At 37.7% G+C, this 20,774-nt stretch overlaps 1 protein-coding gene and 1 long non-coding RNA gene across 6 annotated transcripts; both read right to left on the reverse strand.

Annotated features, from left to right (window-relative positions):
• On the reverse strand, positions 11,326-13,441 carry LOC109836136. 3 transcript variants are annotated; one of them, XR_002245849.1, is made up of 7 exons: positions 13,171-13,441; positions 12,791-13,065; positions 12,381-12,688; positions 12,208-12,295; positions 12,018-12,114; positions 11,633-11,937; positions 11,326-11,543 (listed from the first exon to the last, which is right to left on the reverse strand). XR_002245849.1 is itself a non-coding variant. In XM_020404028.1 (7 exons), the coding sequence occupies exons 3-7, from the start codon at positions 12,386-12,388 to the stop codon at positions 11,396-11,398; spliced, it is 642 nt and encodes a 213-aa protein (XP_020259617.1). In that variant the 5' UTR covers positions 12,389-12,688; positions 12,791-13,065; positions 13,171-13,441; the 3' UTR covers positions 11,326-11,395. The 3 variants fall into 3 exon arrangements, 2 of the variants coding, with proteins under 2 accessions (XP_020259617.1, XP_020259618.1); XM_020404028.1 differs by having other exon boundaries at positions 12,022-12,114; XM_020404029.1 differs by lacking the exon at positions 13,171-13,441 and having other exon boundaries at positions 12,022-12,114; positions 12,791-13,162.
• LOC109836137 lies at positions 15,457-17,717 on the reverse strand. Of its 3 annotated transcripts, XR_002245852.1 has the most exons (5): positions 17,565-17,717; positions 16,890-17,063; positions 16,637-16,807; positions 16,466-16,567; positions 15,457-15,676 (listed from the first exon to the last, which is right to left on the reverse strand). It is a non-coding gene; the product is annotated as an uncharacterized LOC109836137 (long non-coding RNA). The 3 variants fall into 3 exon arrangements; XR_002245851.1 differs by having other exon boundaries at positions 16,738-17,063; XR_002245850.1 differs by having other exon boundaries at positions 16,637-17,063.

Genomic DNA, 20,774 nt, shown 5'->3' on the forward strand with positions numbered 1-20,774 from the left:
ATGGATGATGGAACAAACATGATATAAACCAGAACTAACACGGTGCCAAATAGGATTAACATGACTAATGGTAGAACTAACATGACACATGGTAGAACTAACATTGAACGAACTAGAACTAACATGACTCATGATAGAACTAACACGTTAATTGAGAATTGACATGTACTTACAAGAAAGAACACTGAGACGACTCCAAATTTTTTGTCATATGCCTCTTGCTGAAGCGTGTCCAATAATGACTCTTCCATCTGTAACATCAATGAAACATTAAAATACAATACGCGAAAGACATTATCAATTATTAAGCATGTATAAACTAACATTGTCATCAAGTCGGCCACCACGAAGCAAATACAACAGCTCTTCTCTGTTTATACTGCTGTTGGCTGTTCTTATGACATCATATCTCCTGAAAAGCATAACAAAACATGAATTAGGACTAACAATGGGATGAACTAGCATATAAATGGTCAATTGAAACTTACCTGTGAATCTTTTGGGAGTAAAATTTGGTTAGACAATTATTTTCAGCCGTATCGAGTCTGGCTGATACGGCAGATGATATCCTAAAATTATGTACAAAGGCACCAGAACTATTTATTATGCGGATGTCAAAAAATCAGGGTTTGAAACCTCTTTATTTAGCTCGCCCAATAAAACTTTCTCCTCCGCTGACATTGGCTTCAACCTCAACGCATCCCAAGTGGGATATTGGTTGCCGGGGTAAAAATGGGAAACTTTCTTCTCTGTATGTACATATTCAGGACTTGATATGAGATCTATCATTTCTTTTTGCTTTTTCTTTCCTTTTCCCTCTGTGTAAGGGGTCCTCTTCCATTTAGATCTCTTGCTTTCCCTTTTCGGCGGTGGACTACCTGCCTTGGGCTTATTCCTTGGTGGAGCTGCTTCATCTGTCTCCGATTGCACACTCCTTGACAGATCTTCTATAATATTGTCCACCTGGTGTGAAGTATCTACATCCTCCTCAGCATTGCTATCTACATCCCCCCCCTTCTCCACCAACATGCTCCTCTCCCATATCAACAGGCTCCTCCCCTTTATGTACAATCTCCTCAGCACGAATCTCTACATTCTCCCCTTCTCTACCAACATGCTCGTCTTCAGGGGCTACAATCTCCTCCTTTTTATGTACAATCCCCTCTTCGTTATCAACATGCTCCTTTACCCTATCTGCATTCTCCACTTCCCTATCTACATTTTCATCCACCTTATCTACATCCTCCTCAATCTTATTATCTACAATAATATCTTCTCTATCTACACTCTCCTCATCTTTATTCTCGGGGGCTTCATCCACAACTTTGCCTTCCATTGTGGTGACCCCCAAATCAACATCGCACCCATGTACAACAAAATCATCAACAGGCTCCTCAGCAACCTCTTCAACATTCTTATGTACAGCTTCTTGCATGGTGGCGCCTTCCTTATGTGCTCTGCTTGATTTGCCATGCTGTTCCTCCTCAGTTACCCGTGTCTTCAACTTCCTCCTATCCACAATTTTCTGTTTGATATTTGCCTTTAGCACCACCGGGTCTATAATCTCATCATGGCTTCCAAGCTTTTGAACTATTGTGTTTAGCCTGTTGATCTCAATCATAAATTCTTTACAATATGTACTCTTGCTCTGCTTTGTGGCAGATAGTATTCGTTTGAGACATTTAGCAGAATTTCTCCAAAAAGCAAGCTGCTGCTCAATGGGTAGATTCTCCACCTCTTCATCATCAATGGAATCGTCAATATGCTTTGCAATGATCTGAGATGGTTTGGAGATTATATTATAAAATAGGATTAGAACTAACATGGATGTTGTTTACATTTAACGTGAAATAAGTTAGACTTAACATTGTACTTACATAGCCTATTGATAAGTTCTTCCTCGTTTCCTCCTCATTCGCCTTCCTCTTTGCCTTAGGCTTATGATGCACTCCTTCGCCCCTCGGTACCGCGGGAAGTGCACGTATATTTGAAGGAGCAGGCCCTACTTCCACAATAGGCCTATGGACAAAAGCTATTGAAGCTGCCTTAGCCTTTGATGTTATTGTCCTCACCCTCAGAGATGAGACTTTCACATCCGCTGAAGCCCAATATATCATTGGAGGTTTGGAGTACTCGACGTAGGCATATTTCTTTATGCCGGTCATCTCGTAGTACCAAAGCTGTAACAAATACATTAAGCACTCAAATTAGAACTAGCAAGGCATAAATTAGAACTAAAATGATTAACGAAGTAAATAAAACATGGGTGTAGCTAGAACTAACATGCTAAAAGTTAGAACTCACATGGCATAAATTGGAACTAACATGATCTCTGTTAGTTCTAACTTATATCCACAGATAAAACCAACATGACCCCAATTAGAACTAACATGAAATAAGTTAGAACTAACATGGAAAAAACTAGAACTAACATGACCATACATTAGAACTCACATGACATAAATCAGAACAAAAATACTTGCTGAGTGAGTAAAACATGGAACTTACACACAATAGTGTCATGCAACCTGGGACATATGTCACCCCTGGCTTCTTCTTGCCCTTCAAAGCAACCCCAATGCCCCTGATAATTTCTGAATAAATTAATTGGGCCCATGCAACTCCATTGACCCTCTCAATGCTATCCAGGTACCTGAGTATAGGTCTAGGGATACCCTCCCCGCATCTGGGGCACCATATCAAAGAGCATTGGTACAGAATTTGCAGCAGAACAAAGTCTTGGATATCCTGCTGTTCTGTAGATTCCACAAGCCTCTCCAGTTGCCCTTCGAGGTATCTGCGATGGGTGATTGTTGCTTTTTTTAACTTCTTCCCCTCTTCAGTCTTGAAAAGAGGAGCGAAGTATTGCACCCAGATTCTGTTTTTTGAGTCCCGATTGATACTTGGGACTTCTCCATTAACTGGGAAATATGTATGGTTGTGGACCCTTGGTATATCAAATTTAACTCTTTTCACCCCACTAGTCTTTGAATCAGGGATAGAAAATTTGCCATTGGCTTCATCATAATAGCTCAGCAGCAGTTCCAGTAAGGGGCGATCAGGCGCAGGAGGCCCAAATAAAATATAGTGCTCAAATATAGAGCCACGGTACGCATCCCTGTGCCACTGGCGCATCTTCGGGGCAATCCGCTTAATGAATTCCCAATACGCCCCGAAATTGGCATTTAGCCTTATTGATTCAACTGATTCAGTATAAGCAAGTTTTTTCCTGTAAAGAAATAAAATTTTCAAGTTAAATTAGAACTAACGCCCACTGAAATTAGACCTAACACTAACGTCATCTAATAGAACTAACGCGGGCTGTTATAAAACTAACATGAACTCAATCTATAACTAACATTGACTCAAACCAGAACCAACATGGGCTGTGCTTGAACCTATCAGTGTTTAGGATGAACTAAAATTAGGGCAAATTACGTCAGGTCACAAAATATTATATAACCTAGCACATACTGCTTTTTTGGGGACGGTTCGCTGGTACGTCCAACCTCTGCCATTTTTCTTTCTCGGTCTCGCGTTTCGACTGCCTGGCTTTGCATGACCAAGAGGGTTTGAGTGGCTTCCTCTGCGCTGCCAATCCCAGATGAACCATCTTTTCCCTTCGAATCGGCGCAATGAGCGACTTCAGAATCGTTAACGGATTCTACTTCCACGGACGACATTTTTTCGGCGATATCCTTACCACTGTTGAAATCCGACGAGAAAATTGGAAGTTGGAGAGTTTTGGCTCCTAAGCGGTGGAAGAGAGAGAGAGAGAGAGTGAGAGTGAGAAAGGGTACTTGAGTAGGGAGGGGGCGCAGTAACCCATGTTAGTCCTTTCAGATGGGCAAGTTCGTAACTTTCCGGGCACTTTTTATAAAATCCTATACGTTGGGGCCTCGTCACAAATACTGTGTGTATTTAGGGCTTATCCACGTGGGGGAGAATACAAGGGGCCTTGTTACATGATGTCTCCACTGCACACTCCTCGACACTATTTTACGTTTGTTTTTAAAATCCGATACTTTGGAAAAACAATGCTTTCCTTTCCCCCCACTTGAAAGAAAATCAAATGTTCTTAACCCCTTAGAACTAACGCCCATCTCGTAGTAAAACTTACACGAGATGGACTAGAACTAATAGGAAGAGCACTAGAACTAACAAGAAATGAGCTAGGGATAACATGGCAGCCAGAACTGACACTTGTGACGGAACTAACGCCAGCACGAAGTAGAACTAACTTTAGATGAACTAGAACTAACAGGATGACAGCTAGAACTATCAATAAGTGATATAGGGCTAACATGGCCACCACAACAAACACTTGGGCTCGAACTAACGCCAGCACGAATAGAACTGACGCGAGAAGAGCTAGAACTAACAGGAGGACGGTTAGAACTAACAAGAAGTGAGCTAGAACTGAATAGGAGTGAGCTAGGGATAACATGGCAACCCACGAAGTAGAACTAACTTTAGATGAACTAGAACTAACAGGATGACAGCTAGAACTATCAATAAGTGATATAGGGCTAACATGGCCACCACAACAAACACATGGGCTCGAACTAACGCCAGCACGAAGTAGAACTAACCCGAGAAGGGCTAGAACTAACAGGAGGATGGCTAGAACTAACAAGAAGTGAGCTAGAACTGAATAGGAGTGAGCTAGGGATAACATGGCAACCAGAAGAACTACTTGTGACAGAACTAACGCCAGCACGAATTAGAACTAACTTTAGATGAACTAGAACTAACAGGATGACAGCTAGAACTATCAATAAGTGATATAGGGCTAACATGGCCACCAAAACAAACACTTGGGCTCGAACTAACACCAGCACGAAGTAGAAATAACGCAAGAATGATAGAACTAACATTGAATTAACGAGGGCTAACATACTCACTATAACCAACAACTAACATTAACTCAAATAGAACTAACATCAAAGTTTGTACTCCTACATATATAAAAGCTAACACCATGAAAATATGACGTGAAAAGTGATGTTAGGACCTGTCTTGGAAAGACGCGAATAGGTGGGATGTGTGACTATTCTGGGTGAATCGATAATACCAGGATATTCATAAAGAAATGATAAGGGCACACCCTTGGGCACACCACCAACAACACCCCCCCTCTATCTATAGTGCAGGGGCCCCACATGTGATTTTTTAAAAAAAAGCACATGTGGGGCCCCTGCACTGTATCTATAGTGCAGGGGCCCCACATGTGATTTTTTAAAAAAAAGCACATGTGGGGCCCCTGCACTGTAGATAGAGGGGGGTTGTGGTTTGTGGTGTGTCGAAGGGTGTGCCCCTAACACCCCTCTCATAAATCTCATGATAACCTGGTACGGAACCTATCCCCACATCCCACGCGGCAACATCACTATCCCCAAAGCCTGTTCAACCCCAGGATAGGATTGATTACCTTTTCGGCGCAATCTTTTTCGGATCTCCCCATCGCCGACTCTCTGTAGACTCTTCCTCGTTTATTTATAAACCCCATACTTTTACCCTCTCCCCTACACCTTCAAGTTCCCCTGTATATATGGCGTTGTAAAATCATGGCTAGTTCCTGTACATCCGATGAAGGTCATGGCCTGCCTGGGACGCATGCTGATGTGGATCTTGGATATCCCTCACGCTGATGAAGATGTTATCCCCATTGTCTTTGCTCTTACTTCCATCAGTGGGTGAATATACCTGGCTCCCTTCAAAGAGTTTGTACATTAACGCCCAGTTAAGATTCATAAGCGCATGGAATACGATCAATTCAGATGGGTCATGCGTGAATCACTTGGGGAGGCATGCAAATGCTGGAGAGAATTGTCCTCTGGCATACGTTAACACTCTATAGCTATACAGTGTTAACGTAAGCCAGAGGACTATCTTTTTGCTAGCATTCGCATGCCTTCCTAGGTGATTCACGTATTGACCCGTCTGAATTGATCGTATTCCATGCGCTTATGAATCTTAACTGTTGTTATTGCACAAGCTCATTGAAGGGAGCCAGGTATACTCACCCAAGATACTGGAACTAAGAGCAAAGACACAGATTGTACATGCAGTTGACATTACTTTAATACAAGGTTGTTTTGTTAAGTCATCATATTTTATTGTAAAGATTATGGACTGGTTGTATTGTTATGTTTGGCGTTGTGTTGTCAAGCTTATGGACGGATTGTCAAGGTTATGTTTTGGTTTTCAACCTCTCCGATTTATTGCGAAGTTTAGCACTCTGTTGTCAAGCTTATGGACTGGTTGCGTAGTTTAGCACTCTGTTGTCAAATCTAATCTGTTTGTTGTTAAGCTTATTTGCTGTTTGCATTTAATTCTACTGTTGTTGTGAAGCTATCTGTTGTTTAGTCTTTGTATTGTTAGGTTTATGGACTTGTTCACAAGTTTAGATCTTGGTTTGTATTGTTAGTTCCAGCTTAGTCTATATTCTTCTATTGCCCAGATTCGAGCGGAATCAGATAGAAAATGACCAGTTTGTGCCATGTTAGTTCTAAGTTATGCCATGTTAGTTCTAACTTATGTCTTTTTGGTTCTATCTTATACCATGTTAGTTCTAATCTACACCATGTTAGTTCTAATTGTTGTTTTCACTGTAATTTCTTCCCCCGAACTCGGAATGAGGTGATTTAAGATTTATTACTGGAGAAGCGAGGTAGAACTAACATATACAATAGATCCAACACTTAAACTAGAACTTAAAGTTATATGGAGGTGGAAATAACACGAGAACAGCTAGATCTATCACTGGAGAAGCGAGAACTTACAACAACTAAGCTGGAACGAACAAAGACGCTAGATCCAATACTTAAGCTCTAACTAGCGCTAGCCGGCTATAGAACTAACATGAATGCGGTTAGACTTAACACGTCAGACGATAGAACTTACAACATCTAAGAAAGAACTAACAAAACAAGTGAAACAAATGACGTAGGCTCCCGTATGGATAAAATGGTGTTTTTTGAGCTAAATCGTCTTAAACCCAAAACATTATCACTTTTCCTAAACACCTAAAATAAGTTTTAATTTTGGTGTTTTGGTTTTGAGTTTGAGGAGGTGTTAATATAATATCTAACATAATATATTAAATGTAAAAAGACGATAGAACCGATACTTAACCTATAACTAGCGCTAGCTGGCGATAGAACTAACATGAATGCAGTTAGACTTAACACGGCAGATGATAGAACTAACAACATCTAAGCTAGAACTAAGAAAACCAGTAAAACAAATGACTTAGGCTCCCGTATGGATACCATGGTGTTTTTTGAGCTAAATCGTCTTCAACCCAAAAACGCAACACTTTTTCTAAACACCTAAAATAAGTTTTAATTTTGGTGTTTTGGTTTTGAGTTTGAGGAGGTGTTAATATAATATCTAACATAATATATTAAATGTAATTAATATAGAGTTAATATGTTAATGTAATATCTAACATAATTTATTGCTAAAATATGTTAATGTAAAAATAATATATTCATAATACCTATTTATATATATCATAAATTACTAATATATTATTAAATTACTATTAATAAACTCAGCCCTATTAAAGACCATAATATATTACATAATATTAAAATATTTATAATATATTAATTTATTAATAACATACTAGTAATAACATAATATTAACATTATTAATAATATTATATTATATGAATGAGAGTATAATATTATATTATATTGACAATAGTATAATATTATATTATATTGATAATAAAATAAGGTTATTTTAAAAATATAATATAATATATAACCAAAACAATTTGATATACCAAAATTATTAAATATATAATTATTTGAAAATAATATGTAATAATTATAATATAATATAACTCATTAAGTACAATAGATCCAACACTTAAACTAGACCTTAAAGTTATATGGAGGTCGAAATAACACGAGAACAGCTAGATCTATTACTAGAGAAGCGAGAACTTACAACAACTAAGCTTGAACTAACAAAGACGATAGAACCAATACTTAAACTATAACTAGCGCTAGCTGGCGATAGAACTAACATGAATGCAGTTAGACTTAACACGGCAGATGATAGAACTTACAACATCTAAGCTAGAACTAATAAAACCAGTAAAACAAATGACTTAGGCTCCCGTATGGATACCATGGTGTTTTTTGAGCTAAATCGTCTTCAACCCAAAAACGAACACTTTTTCTAAACACCTAAAATAATATTTAATTTTGGTGATTTGGTTTTGAGTTTGAGAAGGTGTTAATATAATATCTAACATAATATATTAAATGTAATTAATATAGAGTTAATATGTTAATGTAATATCTAACATAATTTATTGCTAAAATATGTTAATGAAAAAATAATATATTCATAATACCTATTTATATATATCATAAATTATTAATGTATTATTAAATTACTATTAATAAACTCAGACCTATTAAAGACCATAATATATTACATAATATTAAAATATTTATAATATATTAATTTATTAATAACATACTAGTCATAACATAATATTAACATTATTAATAATATTATATTATATGAATGAGAGTATAATATTATATTATATTAACAATAGTATAATATTATATTATATTAATAATAAAATAAGGTTATTTTAAAAATATAATATAATATATAACCATAACAATTTGATAACAATTTGATATACCAAAATTATTAAATATATAATTATTTGAAAATAATATGTAATAATTATAATATAATATAACTCATTAAGTACAATAGAACATTATAATACATTATACAATTTTATATTGTATTATATTTAATACTTCTAATAATATAATAATGTAAACTAAATATTGTAACATTTTATTTACAATATATTTTATTATAATTAATGTTTAATATATTAATAATATGTTTAATACTAATGTTGTAATGGGTCAAACTAGTGTAGACCAAAAACACTTAACATAGTGTTTTGAAAATGTTTTAAGGGAAAAACACAACACCATTGTGTTTTTCTAACTTATGCCATGTTAGTTCTAATCTACACGATGTTAGTTTACATTGTTGTTTTCGTTGTAATTTCTCCGTCCGAACTCGGAATGAGGCGATTTAAGATTTATTGGAAAGCTGTTGAAGAGTCCTACAACTTTAGCATTTGAGATTTTCCAGATTCGAGCGGAATCAGATAGAAAATGACCAGTTTGTGCCTTGTTAGTTCTAAGTTATGCCACGTTAGTTCTAACTTATGTCTTGTTGGTTCTAACTTATACCATGTTAGTTCTAATCTACACCATGTAAGTTCTAATTGTTGTTTTCACTGTAATTTTTCCGCCCGAACTCGGAATGAGGTGATTTAAGATTTGTTAAAAAGCTGTTGAAGAGTCCTACAACTTTGGCAATTAGAACTAACATAAAGAATTGCTATATCACTTGGGCAACGTTTTGTACCTCATTGCTATTTATAGATTCGTGTTAGTTATAATACTGTAAGTGTTAGCTGTAGTTTAGCTCGCGTTAGTTCTACCTAATTGTTAGTTCCAGCTAGTCAATTTTGTTCTATTGCCCATGTTAGTTCTAGCTGTCCTCCTGTCAGTTCTATTGGACTACTTCGTGGTTCTGTTAGTTCTAACTCGATTCTAGTTAGTTTTAATAGAGTAAGTGTTAGTTCTAGTTGATACCCCGTTAGTTCTTTCCCATTTATTGTTATTTCTAGCTTCGTGTTAGTTATAATACAGTAAGTGTTAGCTTTTGTTTAGATCGCGTTAGTTCTACCTCATTTCTTGCTAGCTCTAACTCCGCGTGTTCCCAAGAAAGACATATCCCTTCGAACCCGGATCCTCATATTATGTGGTTGGTGGTGTGCCCAAGGGTGTGCCCCTATCATTTCTTTTATCATAACTCTCCTCCTTGGGACTGCACTTTTGCAAGGTGAGTTAACTCTTCAACCTTGGGAACTATGCAAAAACAATGAATGCAGTCAAACTTATAATATCTCGGTAACCTTCACAGCCAAGTGCAAGTGAATAATGTTAGTTTAAGTGTTGGATCTATTGAATATATTAGTTCTACCTGGGTTAATGTTCGTTCTAGCCGTTTCCGTGTTAGTTCTTGCCATTCTCGTGTTAGCTAACACAAGGTCTGGTTTAAATGTGGGTTCTAATGCCTATGTTAGTTCTAGTTGTGTTCTAATGACTATGTTAGTTCTAGATTAAATGTGATAGTTCTAGCTGATCTCTTGTTATTTCCACCTCCAGATAACTTTAAGTTCTAGTTTAAGTTTTGGTTCTATTGGTTATATAAGTTCTAGCTGCCCTCCTGAATAGTTCTACCACTTCTCGAGTTAGTTCTACTTCGTGCTGGCGTTATCTCTAGCACAAGTATTTGTTCACGCGGCCATGTTAGCCCTAGCCCACTCCTAGTTAGTACGCGAGCTTCCCTCATGTTAGTTCTAGCCCATCTCGAGTTAGTTCTACTTCGTGCTGGCTTCATTTCTAGCACAAGTGTTTGTTCTATTGCCCATGTTAGGCCTAGATCACTTCTTATTAGTTTTAGCTGTCCTACTATTAGTTCTACAATATCTGGAGTTAGTTCTACTACGTGCTGGCGTTATTTCTAGCACAAGTGTGTGTTCTGTTGGCCATGTTAGCCCTACCTCACTTCTTGTTAGTTCTAGCTGCCCTCCTGTTAGTTCTATCCCTTCTCGAGTTAGTTCTACTGCGGGCTGGCGTTATTTCTAGCACAAGTATTTGTTTTGGTTGCCATGTTAGCCCTACCTCACGCTTGTTAGTTCTAGCTGCCCTCCTGTTAGTTCTATCACTTCTCGAGTTAGTTCTACTGCGGGCTGGCGTTATTTCTAACACAAGTGTTTGTTTTGGTGTCCATGTTAGCCCTATCTCACGCTTGTTAGTTCTAGCTGCCCTCCTGTTAGTTCTATCCCTTCTCGAGTTAGTTCTATACTGCGGGCTGGCGTTATTTCTAGCACAAGTGTGTGTTCTGTTGGCCATGTTAGCCCTACCTAACCGCTTGTTAGTTCTAGTTGTCCTCCTGTTAGTTCTATCCCTTCTCGAGTTAGTTCTACTGCGGGCTGGCGTTATTTCTAGCACAAGTGTTTGCTCTGGTGTCCATGTTAGCCCTACCTCACGCTTGTTAGTTCTAGCTGCCCTCCTATTAGTTCTATCCCTTCTCGAGTTAGTTCTACTGTGGGCTGACGTTATTTTTAGCACAAGTTTTTGCTCTGGTGGCTATGTTAGCCCTAGCTCACTTCTCATTTAACATGAAAATACTTACAACACACAACAACAACGTAGTTGTCTGTAAATGTACACGCAAAACAATTAACAACATATTAACAACATGAACATACTTACAACATTGAATACACAACAAAAACCTTGGAGAAAATTAAAATAATATTTACAAAAAAGGTGAATCGCGTGCATACAAAAGAGCAGCACAAAACCTTGCTCTATATTTTGCACAATCTCCTTTTGAAATTGTTATCGACCGTTTTTCGACAATGCTGTTAATGAATTCAATCATAAAGATCCCGCAATCTAACGTTCTGCATTTAAGGGAAAAATATTACAATATTGAAAATGACAATGAAACAAAAAAATGAACAATTAAATTAGAAATGCATGAAACACTTACGGTCCTTGTTGTGGCACGGCAACTGACACAAGACCATGATGCTCCAATTTCCCCAATCCCCAATTACTCTCAATGAAACTCATAAACTTATTTATAAATTTCACAGCATCGGCGGTATAAATGGGGGAGTTGATTGAGGAGTAGTGATAGAATTTTGTCTCCTCTCTCACTAACTCTACCAGGTGCCAATGTCCGGAGCTGACAATCGGGATCAGAATTCTTTCACACTCCAAGAACTTCTGCTGAGAAACATTTTCCTTCATTCGTTTTGCCACCATTTCAAGATTTCCTTCTAGAAATGCTTGCTAAAAGATGCAATAATGTCAACATTGTGGGATAACATAATAATAATATCCACCAATTAGTGAAAAAAACAAGGATATACTTACTGCAAGCCAAGGTCTTGTGACATGTATCTTTCGATCATAACTATCAGTTGTTTCAATCTTGTTACAAAGCCGAATAACAAATGCATCGATCACCTACAAAAATTACCATGAATGAATAAAATAGTTAATATAAATTATTTTATATACAACATCAAACAATCAATAACACAATTGTTTAGAACCTACATCGTCACTGAGTTCACCTCCCGTTAATAGTATATAAGCATCTAAGCGAGATACGCTTGCTTCGGCACACTTCCAAATGTACGTATCACTATATGCAAGTACATTGTGAGAAAATTGCTACTAGAATTAAGTAAATTCAAAGATTATTATTAGAATAAGTCAGTAACAGTTACCTGTTCATTCTCGATTGTAGAAAGTCTTCAATTAATTTGTTCTCATAATCAAACGCCAGTGCCTTACCTGGATAGTCTCTAGATGTAGGTATGAAGCCTTCTTCATTTTTGTACTTTTTTTCCCATCAGGACTATCCAATATCTGGATGACACGTCTCTTCTTTGTGCCTTCCTTTGGTTGATCTAGAGGCATATAAGGTGAAGTAACAGAGGGTCCATCCTTCCTCTCCCTCTTTCCGACAGCCCGTTTGATAGATGGCGTTTCTCTGTTATTCTCATTACCACCTTCATCTTTTTGAGAAACATCTCTATAGAGTCGAGAAGGCATATAATTAACAAAGAGTTACACAAGAATTATATGGAAAATATAAAAATTAAAATTGCAAGAAAATTTAAAAAACTAAACTCACCGAGCATCTTCTAAAATTCTCACGTCTCTTGCGCTCATCACAAAGTCATCACATAAATCGGCTTCCCCAGTTCCTTCCAAATTCTCATATTCCTTAGCTTCCATATCCTCTTTGATTTTTTTTTCTTCAGTTACATTTCCGTCATCCTCTTTCTCCTTGGTTTTTTTTTGGCATCTAGCACTACGCTCTTCTAATTCTCGTAATTCTGTAGTGAGCTCATTCAACTCGTACGTCTTCTCCGCAATTAAGAAAATTAATTCAGCTTTCCTTGATTCCTATTTGACAAAAAAAGCTAGTATTAGTACGTATACTATAGTTGCAAACATAGATACTAACAAAAGGGACATAAAATAATGAACTATTAGAGCAACGATATGTACAAATACTATTGGCGATGCCGTATGAATAAGAGGAGTATTCTCTTGGCCATTATCCGTAACCAACTTCGGGACTCTATATAATTTGTTCATAGTAGTCCTCCTCCACTTTCCAGTACTCTTCACACAAAAGAGCAGCGGTAACCTTTCAACATCTGAAGTATACTCTAATTCCCCCACTTTTTCATAAAACCAAACCTACAAAAAAGAAACTACACATTAGCATGTGCATAAACAATAATCATTATCAAAATGAAAAGATATACAAAATAATGTTCATTTAACTCACCAGTAAAACGGAGGAAAAACCACCCATGTACCCGACATTTGAGCGCTGACCTAATTCCCGCATACTAAGAGAGACTTCTTTGATTTACTCATCTCTTTGCAAAGAAAAGTGAACACCGCATGGCACCAATTATATTTATGCAAAGTTGATAACTGCTCCGCATATCTAAACGCCCACAAGGGACATGTCTTACATGTCCGCGGGCATAATATGAAGCCGATAATGAAAGCCACAATAAGTTTCACACATATTATAGGGTCTTCATTAATCATATCTACAATCATCTCGGCCATTCTATCGCGCTTCCCCGAAATCACCGCCTTCTTTTCCTCATCGGCTTTCTTATAATTCTTTACAAAATAGGTGTAGATTGTATTAGCCGCTGCCCCACTCATTTTTATCGGAATTCCCTCCTTTGGCAATCCGGTAATTCGGTGAATATCATCTATACCGAACACACAATTTTTATTCCCAATCATGAATGAGCATTTATCGGGATTAAAATTTTGAATCAAGCAATCAATTGCTATTTGCTCATTTCTCAAGGATGTGGGTATATTGAGAAAGTTGTGAAAAGGTGTCGTCTGTAGGGATTTTATGTGTCTTTCATCTAATATTATTCGCTTATCAATTAAATCTCGAAAATAACACAAATTGGCCGGAATTCTCAAGTGTGTTATCTTAGCCCTACAAGAAAATTATAATTCAGAAAGAGTTAAAAATTAAATATATTTGGGCAAATTAAGACGCATATTAACAAGTTTATTAACACAAACATTATACATCATGGCTTACAACAAAAATTATAATTCAGAAAGAGTTAAAAATTAGATATATCATGGCAAATTACTTACGAAGTTGGAGGATTATTGCATTTAGAAGAGGTAGGCTTTGATTTTGAAGAATTCGAAGACGTCGACTCTTTCAATTTGTTCGAAGCCATGAGGGCAGACGTCGAGGGTTTGGTCGAGCTCCGGAGGCGGCGATACACCTGAGGGCTGAGCTCGAATGCCATCGGAGGCGTGGCTAATGACGAGGGCTGAGCTCGACGGCGAGGAGGAGTAGACGGCGCTGACCCGGCGGCGACGCTCAGCGGCGGCGATCTCGGGAGCTGGAGAGGAGGAGGGGAGGTGATGGCTAGGGCAAGGGGACGACGGCGACGCTGAACGGGGACGTCGAGGGCTTGGCCGAGCTTGGGCGGCGGCGCTTTCGGGCGGTGGTGAGGAGGAGGGGGTCGGTGATGGCGCGATCTGAGCGGAGAGATGAGAGAGCACTAGTAGAAAACAGGGCATTGGCGCGGGAAATCCGTCACCAATACCCCAAAATCCGTCACCAATACATATTGGTGACGAAAATGGATCCGTCGCCAATAATATCGTCGCCAATAAGTATTGGCGACGGGTTCCCGTCGCCAATACTTATTAGCGACGGACGACTATTGGCGACGGATTTCTTTGGCGATGGTTGTTTCGTCGCAATAAACATTGGCGACGGGTAAATCCGTCGTTAATGTTTAACATTGGCGACGGATTCCCCCGTCGCCAATACACATTGGCGATGGGAAAATCCGTCACCAATGCCTAAAACATTGGCGTCGGGGGTTTACCGTCGCCAATATTTTAAGCATTGGTGACGGATTTCCCCGTCGCTAATGCTTATTGGCGACGGCGACGAAAAATCCGTCGCCAATGCTTAAAACATTGGTGACTGGTAAACCCCGTCGTCGCCAATGTTTTAGCATTAGCGACGGATTTCCTCGTCGGCAATGTGCATTGGCGACGGGGAAATCCGTCGCCAATGTATATATTTACGCAAAAAAATTTAATTTTCTGATAGCCTCTCATACGAGAATACACATATAACCTGTATCGACATCAATCCAATGATAATATTTAACAATATATCATAAAATCAACCATGATATACATTCACATTCCAAATGAATACTCATCCAATTTCATCTGTCAATCCACAATATTGAACAATGCTCATCATATAATCACAATCACAATACATCTCGCATGCTCAAATAATATTCATTCACTACGCAATAAAATCACAAATATATTACATATAGGTAAAATTTAAAAGTCATAATATGTCTTAACACAAGTCTCACTCACTCCTCGTCATCGTCGTTGTCGGCATCCTTATTACAGCATCGTCTGCATTAGAACGTCGTATCGTACTGCTGCTCCCTACGAGAGTACCTCCTCTAACCTGAAAAGATTATCACTCCGCATAAGATATATACCAAAAATATCATAATAAACACATATATGTCACGTTATATATACCTCCCCACCACTATGAACTTCATGCTCGTCAAACGCCAAAAAATATCATAAATTAGAAATTCTAATTAGAAATACATGTGTGCAAATATGAATAAATTTAGGAAGTTAATAGTTTAAAGATTATTCCCTGTGTTATCATTTATATTCATTGCACCACAAGTAAAAACAAAATAAATATATACCATGTAAATTACTCCTTTTATTTGATTAAGAAAAATAAATATATACCATGTAATTTTTAACAGGTTGGATCAATGAACTATATCTGAAAAATAAGAAGAGGAAAGAGATAAATGTTTCACTAACTATTCGAAAGGTCGCTTTTATATGATAGAAAACTCTTGCAAGTGCTATAGAGATTTCATACATTAAAATTCCAACTTCTAAACCAATATCGAACCACGCAAACAAAATGAGGACTCTCCATTTGATTTTGAACAAGCTTTTCAGTTTTAAACCAATATCGAACCACGCAAACAAAATGAGGACTCTCCATTTGATTTTGAACAAGCTTTTCAGTTTGACAACTCGGAGCATGTTTAACTCTCCACGTTGCAAACTTCTACAAATATAAATAAATAAATAAATAAATAAATAAAAACATGTATAAGAACATGTTATGGATTAACTAGTCCAAAAAGATTCAATAAATTTCATCAAATCTGCAAAGAGAGAATATAAGCAAAAAAAAAATCCTTTGTTAATGCTATACCTGCACTTCTACTTATCTGCATGACTCTGAGCTCTTTGGACTTGATCCTCCTGTATCTACACATTCAAGTATATATATTGCCTATTTGATGAGAACTGATACCTAATTTGAGATGTCAACTGTATCTACACATTCAAGTATATATATTGCCTATTTGATGAGAACTGATACCTAATTTGAGATGTCAACAAATCGCTATAAGCACAAGTTAATTTATGATCATACCAAAAATGGATGAGGAAAATAAAATTGTCAATTTGCTTGCATCATACTATAGTAAGGAGGACGCTTTACTACTGGAAATGTATAGTCACCTGGTTGATTTGTTTGAAAACCTTGATACTGCTACAATATACATTCAAAATAATTATAGAAAAAGGGAAATATAATGATAGTTGTTAAATATTTTTTGAATAAACCAAACCTGAATAACTTGTTGAAATCCCAACCCCTCATTCATCAAAGAAAATTTGAACCCCTCATTTGCTCCCCGTGAAACTCTCACAAATCACACCGCGAGTGACCAGACCCAATTATCAATGCTCCCCGTGAAACTCTCCTCCGGTCACCGCCTCCAGATGTTCACCACCCTCCTCCGCTGTAAATATATAGAAATAAATACTATATTAGAAAATAGAATCGAGTTAATTACCAATCTGGTAATTTGGCCTACCTCTCCCATTGCAACACTAAAATTATAGGGCCATGATTATCCACCAAAATAATGTAACTATCCGTGCTATATCCACCAAAATTACAGGGCCATGATTATAAGATTCAACACTAACAAAATATCAAGCGATCCATAAAAAATGATGCATGTTTACTTCGATTCTTTGCGTTTAGCCAGCGAAATAAGTAATCACAAGCCTCATAAATCAACAAAACTGCAAACAGATTCTTTGCGTTTAGCCAGCGAAATAAGTAATCACAAGCCTCATAAATCAACAAAACTGCAAACAAAAGTTCAGATCATAACTTTCTTCTAAAAAAACCAACAAAACTGCAAACAAAAGTTCAGATCATAACTTTCTTCTAAAAAAACCTAAATAATGAACAAAAAAATAGGGGGGAAATAAGGTTTTGAGAGAAGGAATACTCGGTGGTGGCCTATTTTTTCGAAGGAGCCGCCAAGGGTTTTGGTAGAGTTGGGAGGTGAGAGACGGGGGTGCTGCGTGGAGAAGCTGCGGGTGCAGCGCGCGTGCTGGAGGTTTCTTCAGCGAGAGGAGTTGCTAGCGATCGTTCTAGAGAGATTTGGAGGTTTGGAGAGAGAGAGAGGGGTTTGGCCTGTTTTGGGGGTTTTTAGAGGGAGCGGGGAAATGAAAACAGAAGCGAAATGAAAACAGAAGCGGGGAAATGAAAAAGGAGGCGGGAAATGAAAAAAAAGTAATTTTTTTAACATTTATCCTTCAAAATAAAGTAATTTTTTAGTATATGTTAATAAAAACAATATAAGTAAATAAGTTCCTCAATTAACTTAATGAAATTTAAAATTAATACCTTCAACAGGTGAGGATCCATGTAGAGATAATGGACTACAAGAAGGTCGTGAGGACATTCCTTCACGTAAAAAAATAAAATTATAAATACAAAATATGCATATTTATACCACAAACACAATTTATTTAAACAAATTTATATTTATACCTAATGATGAACAAGTTTGATTGTGGGAACCTAATTGCTTGTTTTCAAAGAGAGTTTGATTTTGGAATATTTTACCACGATTCTACAATGCTTTGCGATAAAAAGTGGCAATAATATGTTTTATTTTATATATATATATATATATATATGAGATTAATGGATATTCTTATCATAGGAGGTGATTTCCTTCTTGACGCCTATGTGGCACATTTCCCACCATTCTCATGAAGTAAAAGAGAGTGTGTGAGTTGGTGGGAATTTGTGCCTACTGTTTGCGTCAAAAGTTAGTTTTGTTATGGAATTCATTATATCTTCGGTCGATTACAACAAATTCAAAAGAGATAGTCTTTTTATAAGACTTCTTTTACACAACAAAAGGAAAATTATAACTTTTTAGAAACAAACGCAGGATCGTTGTTTGGATCGCTGCTTGCGTGGGATCTTTGCCTGTGCCGGGAGCGCTTTGACTCGTGGACCACCAAATCACAGATTCTGATTGAACCGTGAGGGGTTTAATGATTCTTCCTTCGTTTATCAAAGTAAGAATTTGAAGCGAATATCTTATCGATGTAAGATGTTCACTCTTCCAAAGATCAAGTCTGAGCTTAGATCTCTAGGAATCGCCAGAAGCTTCTTGAGGATGTTTGTGAAGAAGGAAGACTCTCTCTTGTTCTAATTCACCCAAAACTCAAGGCCCTCTACCCTAATCTGCTCTCCTCTCCCCTTTACTTCGTGTTTAGGGAGGTATTTATAGGGGTCTCAGTGCACCACAGTTGAAACGGGGGCGAAATAACTGACCGAGTGTTTTCTCTTTGGCCGCTGCAGTCTACACTGCCGCGGCTATTGGCGCGGCAGTATAGGCTGCCGAGGCCAAAGAGGCGGTTATCAGCACGTTCCATCGTGCTTGAAACCGCTCTCCCACGACCTTTAACCACTCTTTTCGTGGTTTAACTGCTTGTCCACGTCAGCACACATTCTATCTCTGATATGCCACTACGTGGGCTTCAAATAATCATTGTATAACTGCCTTGTAACCGCGCACAGCCACTCTTTCTATAATGGGCGCCAGGCACCCTAGGGCTTGTCGCGCCAAGACGCGACACCCTAACTATCGCACTAAAGCCGCGCACCCTAGGCTGCAGCGCCTAAGCCGCGGCGTCATATGCTGCGCGGCCTTAGCCGCGGCCCACATGTCCTGCCGCGCTGCAGTGTGTTGCCTGATGACCATGTATATCGTTCTTTCTATGTTGTCTTGAGTGGTGTTAGGACGTCTGTAAGCGTATTTTTTGACGCCTACACTACTTTATGAGAATGGTGGGGATTGTGTCAACATATGGCGACAAGGAGGAAAATCTCCTCCAATATGACAAGAGTACCCATTAATCTCTCTCTCTCTCGTCTCATCTCATCTCTCTTATTATAGTATATATATATATATATATATATATATATATATATATAGTTTGTTTTGACCTACTATCTTTAGCAGGCTTATGTATATATTTTGAGTTGAGGTACGTGATATAAAGTGTCAGGCTTGACTCGTACACAGGACTTGGCTTGTGCAAGGGTTGATGTTGTCTCGTAACCCGTGTTTATGAATATTCACTATAGTTTCGGAGCGTGACAATTTTCAAATCATTGAATCTGCTAGCATAAAGAGTAAAAAACAAAATTTAAAACTAACATAGAACCCCAAATCCATTAAAAAACTTATTTTTTTCTCCAATATATATCATATTCCTAATTAATTAAAAATGGCTATGATAAGTTCTGGTATATCATTAACAATATTAATATGCTTACATGTTCATGACACGTATAACTAAAATGATCTCCTATGTATCTCACCATTTTCTCATTATTTTCACTTTTCACAATATTTTCTCTGAACTAATCAAAGTCGTCGCCAAAAAACTCACGAATACTTATCGAATATCAAAGTATATCTATTCCGCATAAAGGAATTTAATTTTGCGAGTATCTAATTTATTACTTATATATTGATGTGTTTACACGACTCTCGGTAAGATGTGTCGTATAACAATTTACATAATTTGTGTGCGACTACATTTAAAATATTATAAGATTTTGACGGGTACTAATAGTAAAAATAATTCTTAATTTTATGAAGACACTCAATTAACAAATGAGATAATCATCAACAATATGATTAATTAAAACCAAAAAATTTTTTTACGTGATGGACACATTAGCATGACTACGATCCGAACTCCGTCGCCCAATAAGTATGGCGACGGTGTCAAATCGTCAACCAATATTCATGGCAACGAATCGAATCCGGTGCGCCAATAACGGATCCTTGATCCGTTTGCCAATAAGTCATTTTGGCGACGCGATTCGATTCAGTCACCACATAGTCTCCCGCACCAATACTTATGGCCGACGAATCTATTCGATCGTTATGGTGATTGGCCGACGAGACACTAATTCCGTCGCTATAAGTATTGCGATCGGAACATTAGCGACGGATCAATCCGTCGCCAATAACTCATGGCGACGAAACTCGATCCCGTCGCCAATACCTTATTAGCAGACAGGAAAACCATTGGTGCGGATTGAATCCGTTGCCATATTATTGGCGCGATCTGATCCGCTCGGGCCAATAAGTATTGCGCGGAAGATTTTCTGGTCGCCATGT

This window comes from Asparagus officinalis, chromosome 4, assembly GCF_001876935.1.
Source record: "Asparagus officinalis chromosome 4, Aspof.V1, whole genome shotgun sequence".
Lineage (NCBI taxonomy): Eukaryota > Viridiplantae > Streptophyta > Magnoliopsida > Asparagales > Asparagaceae > Asparagus > Asparagus officinalis.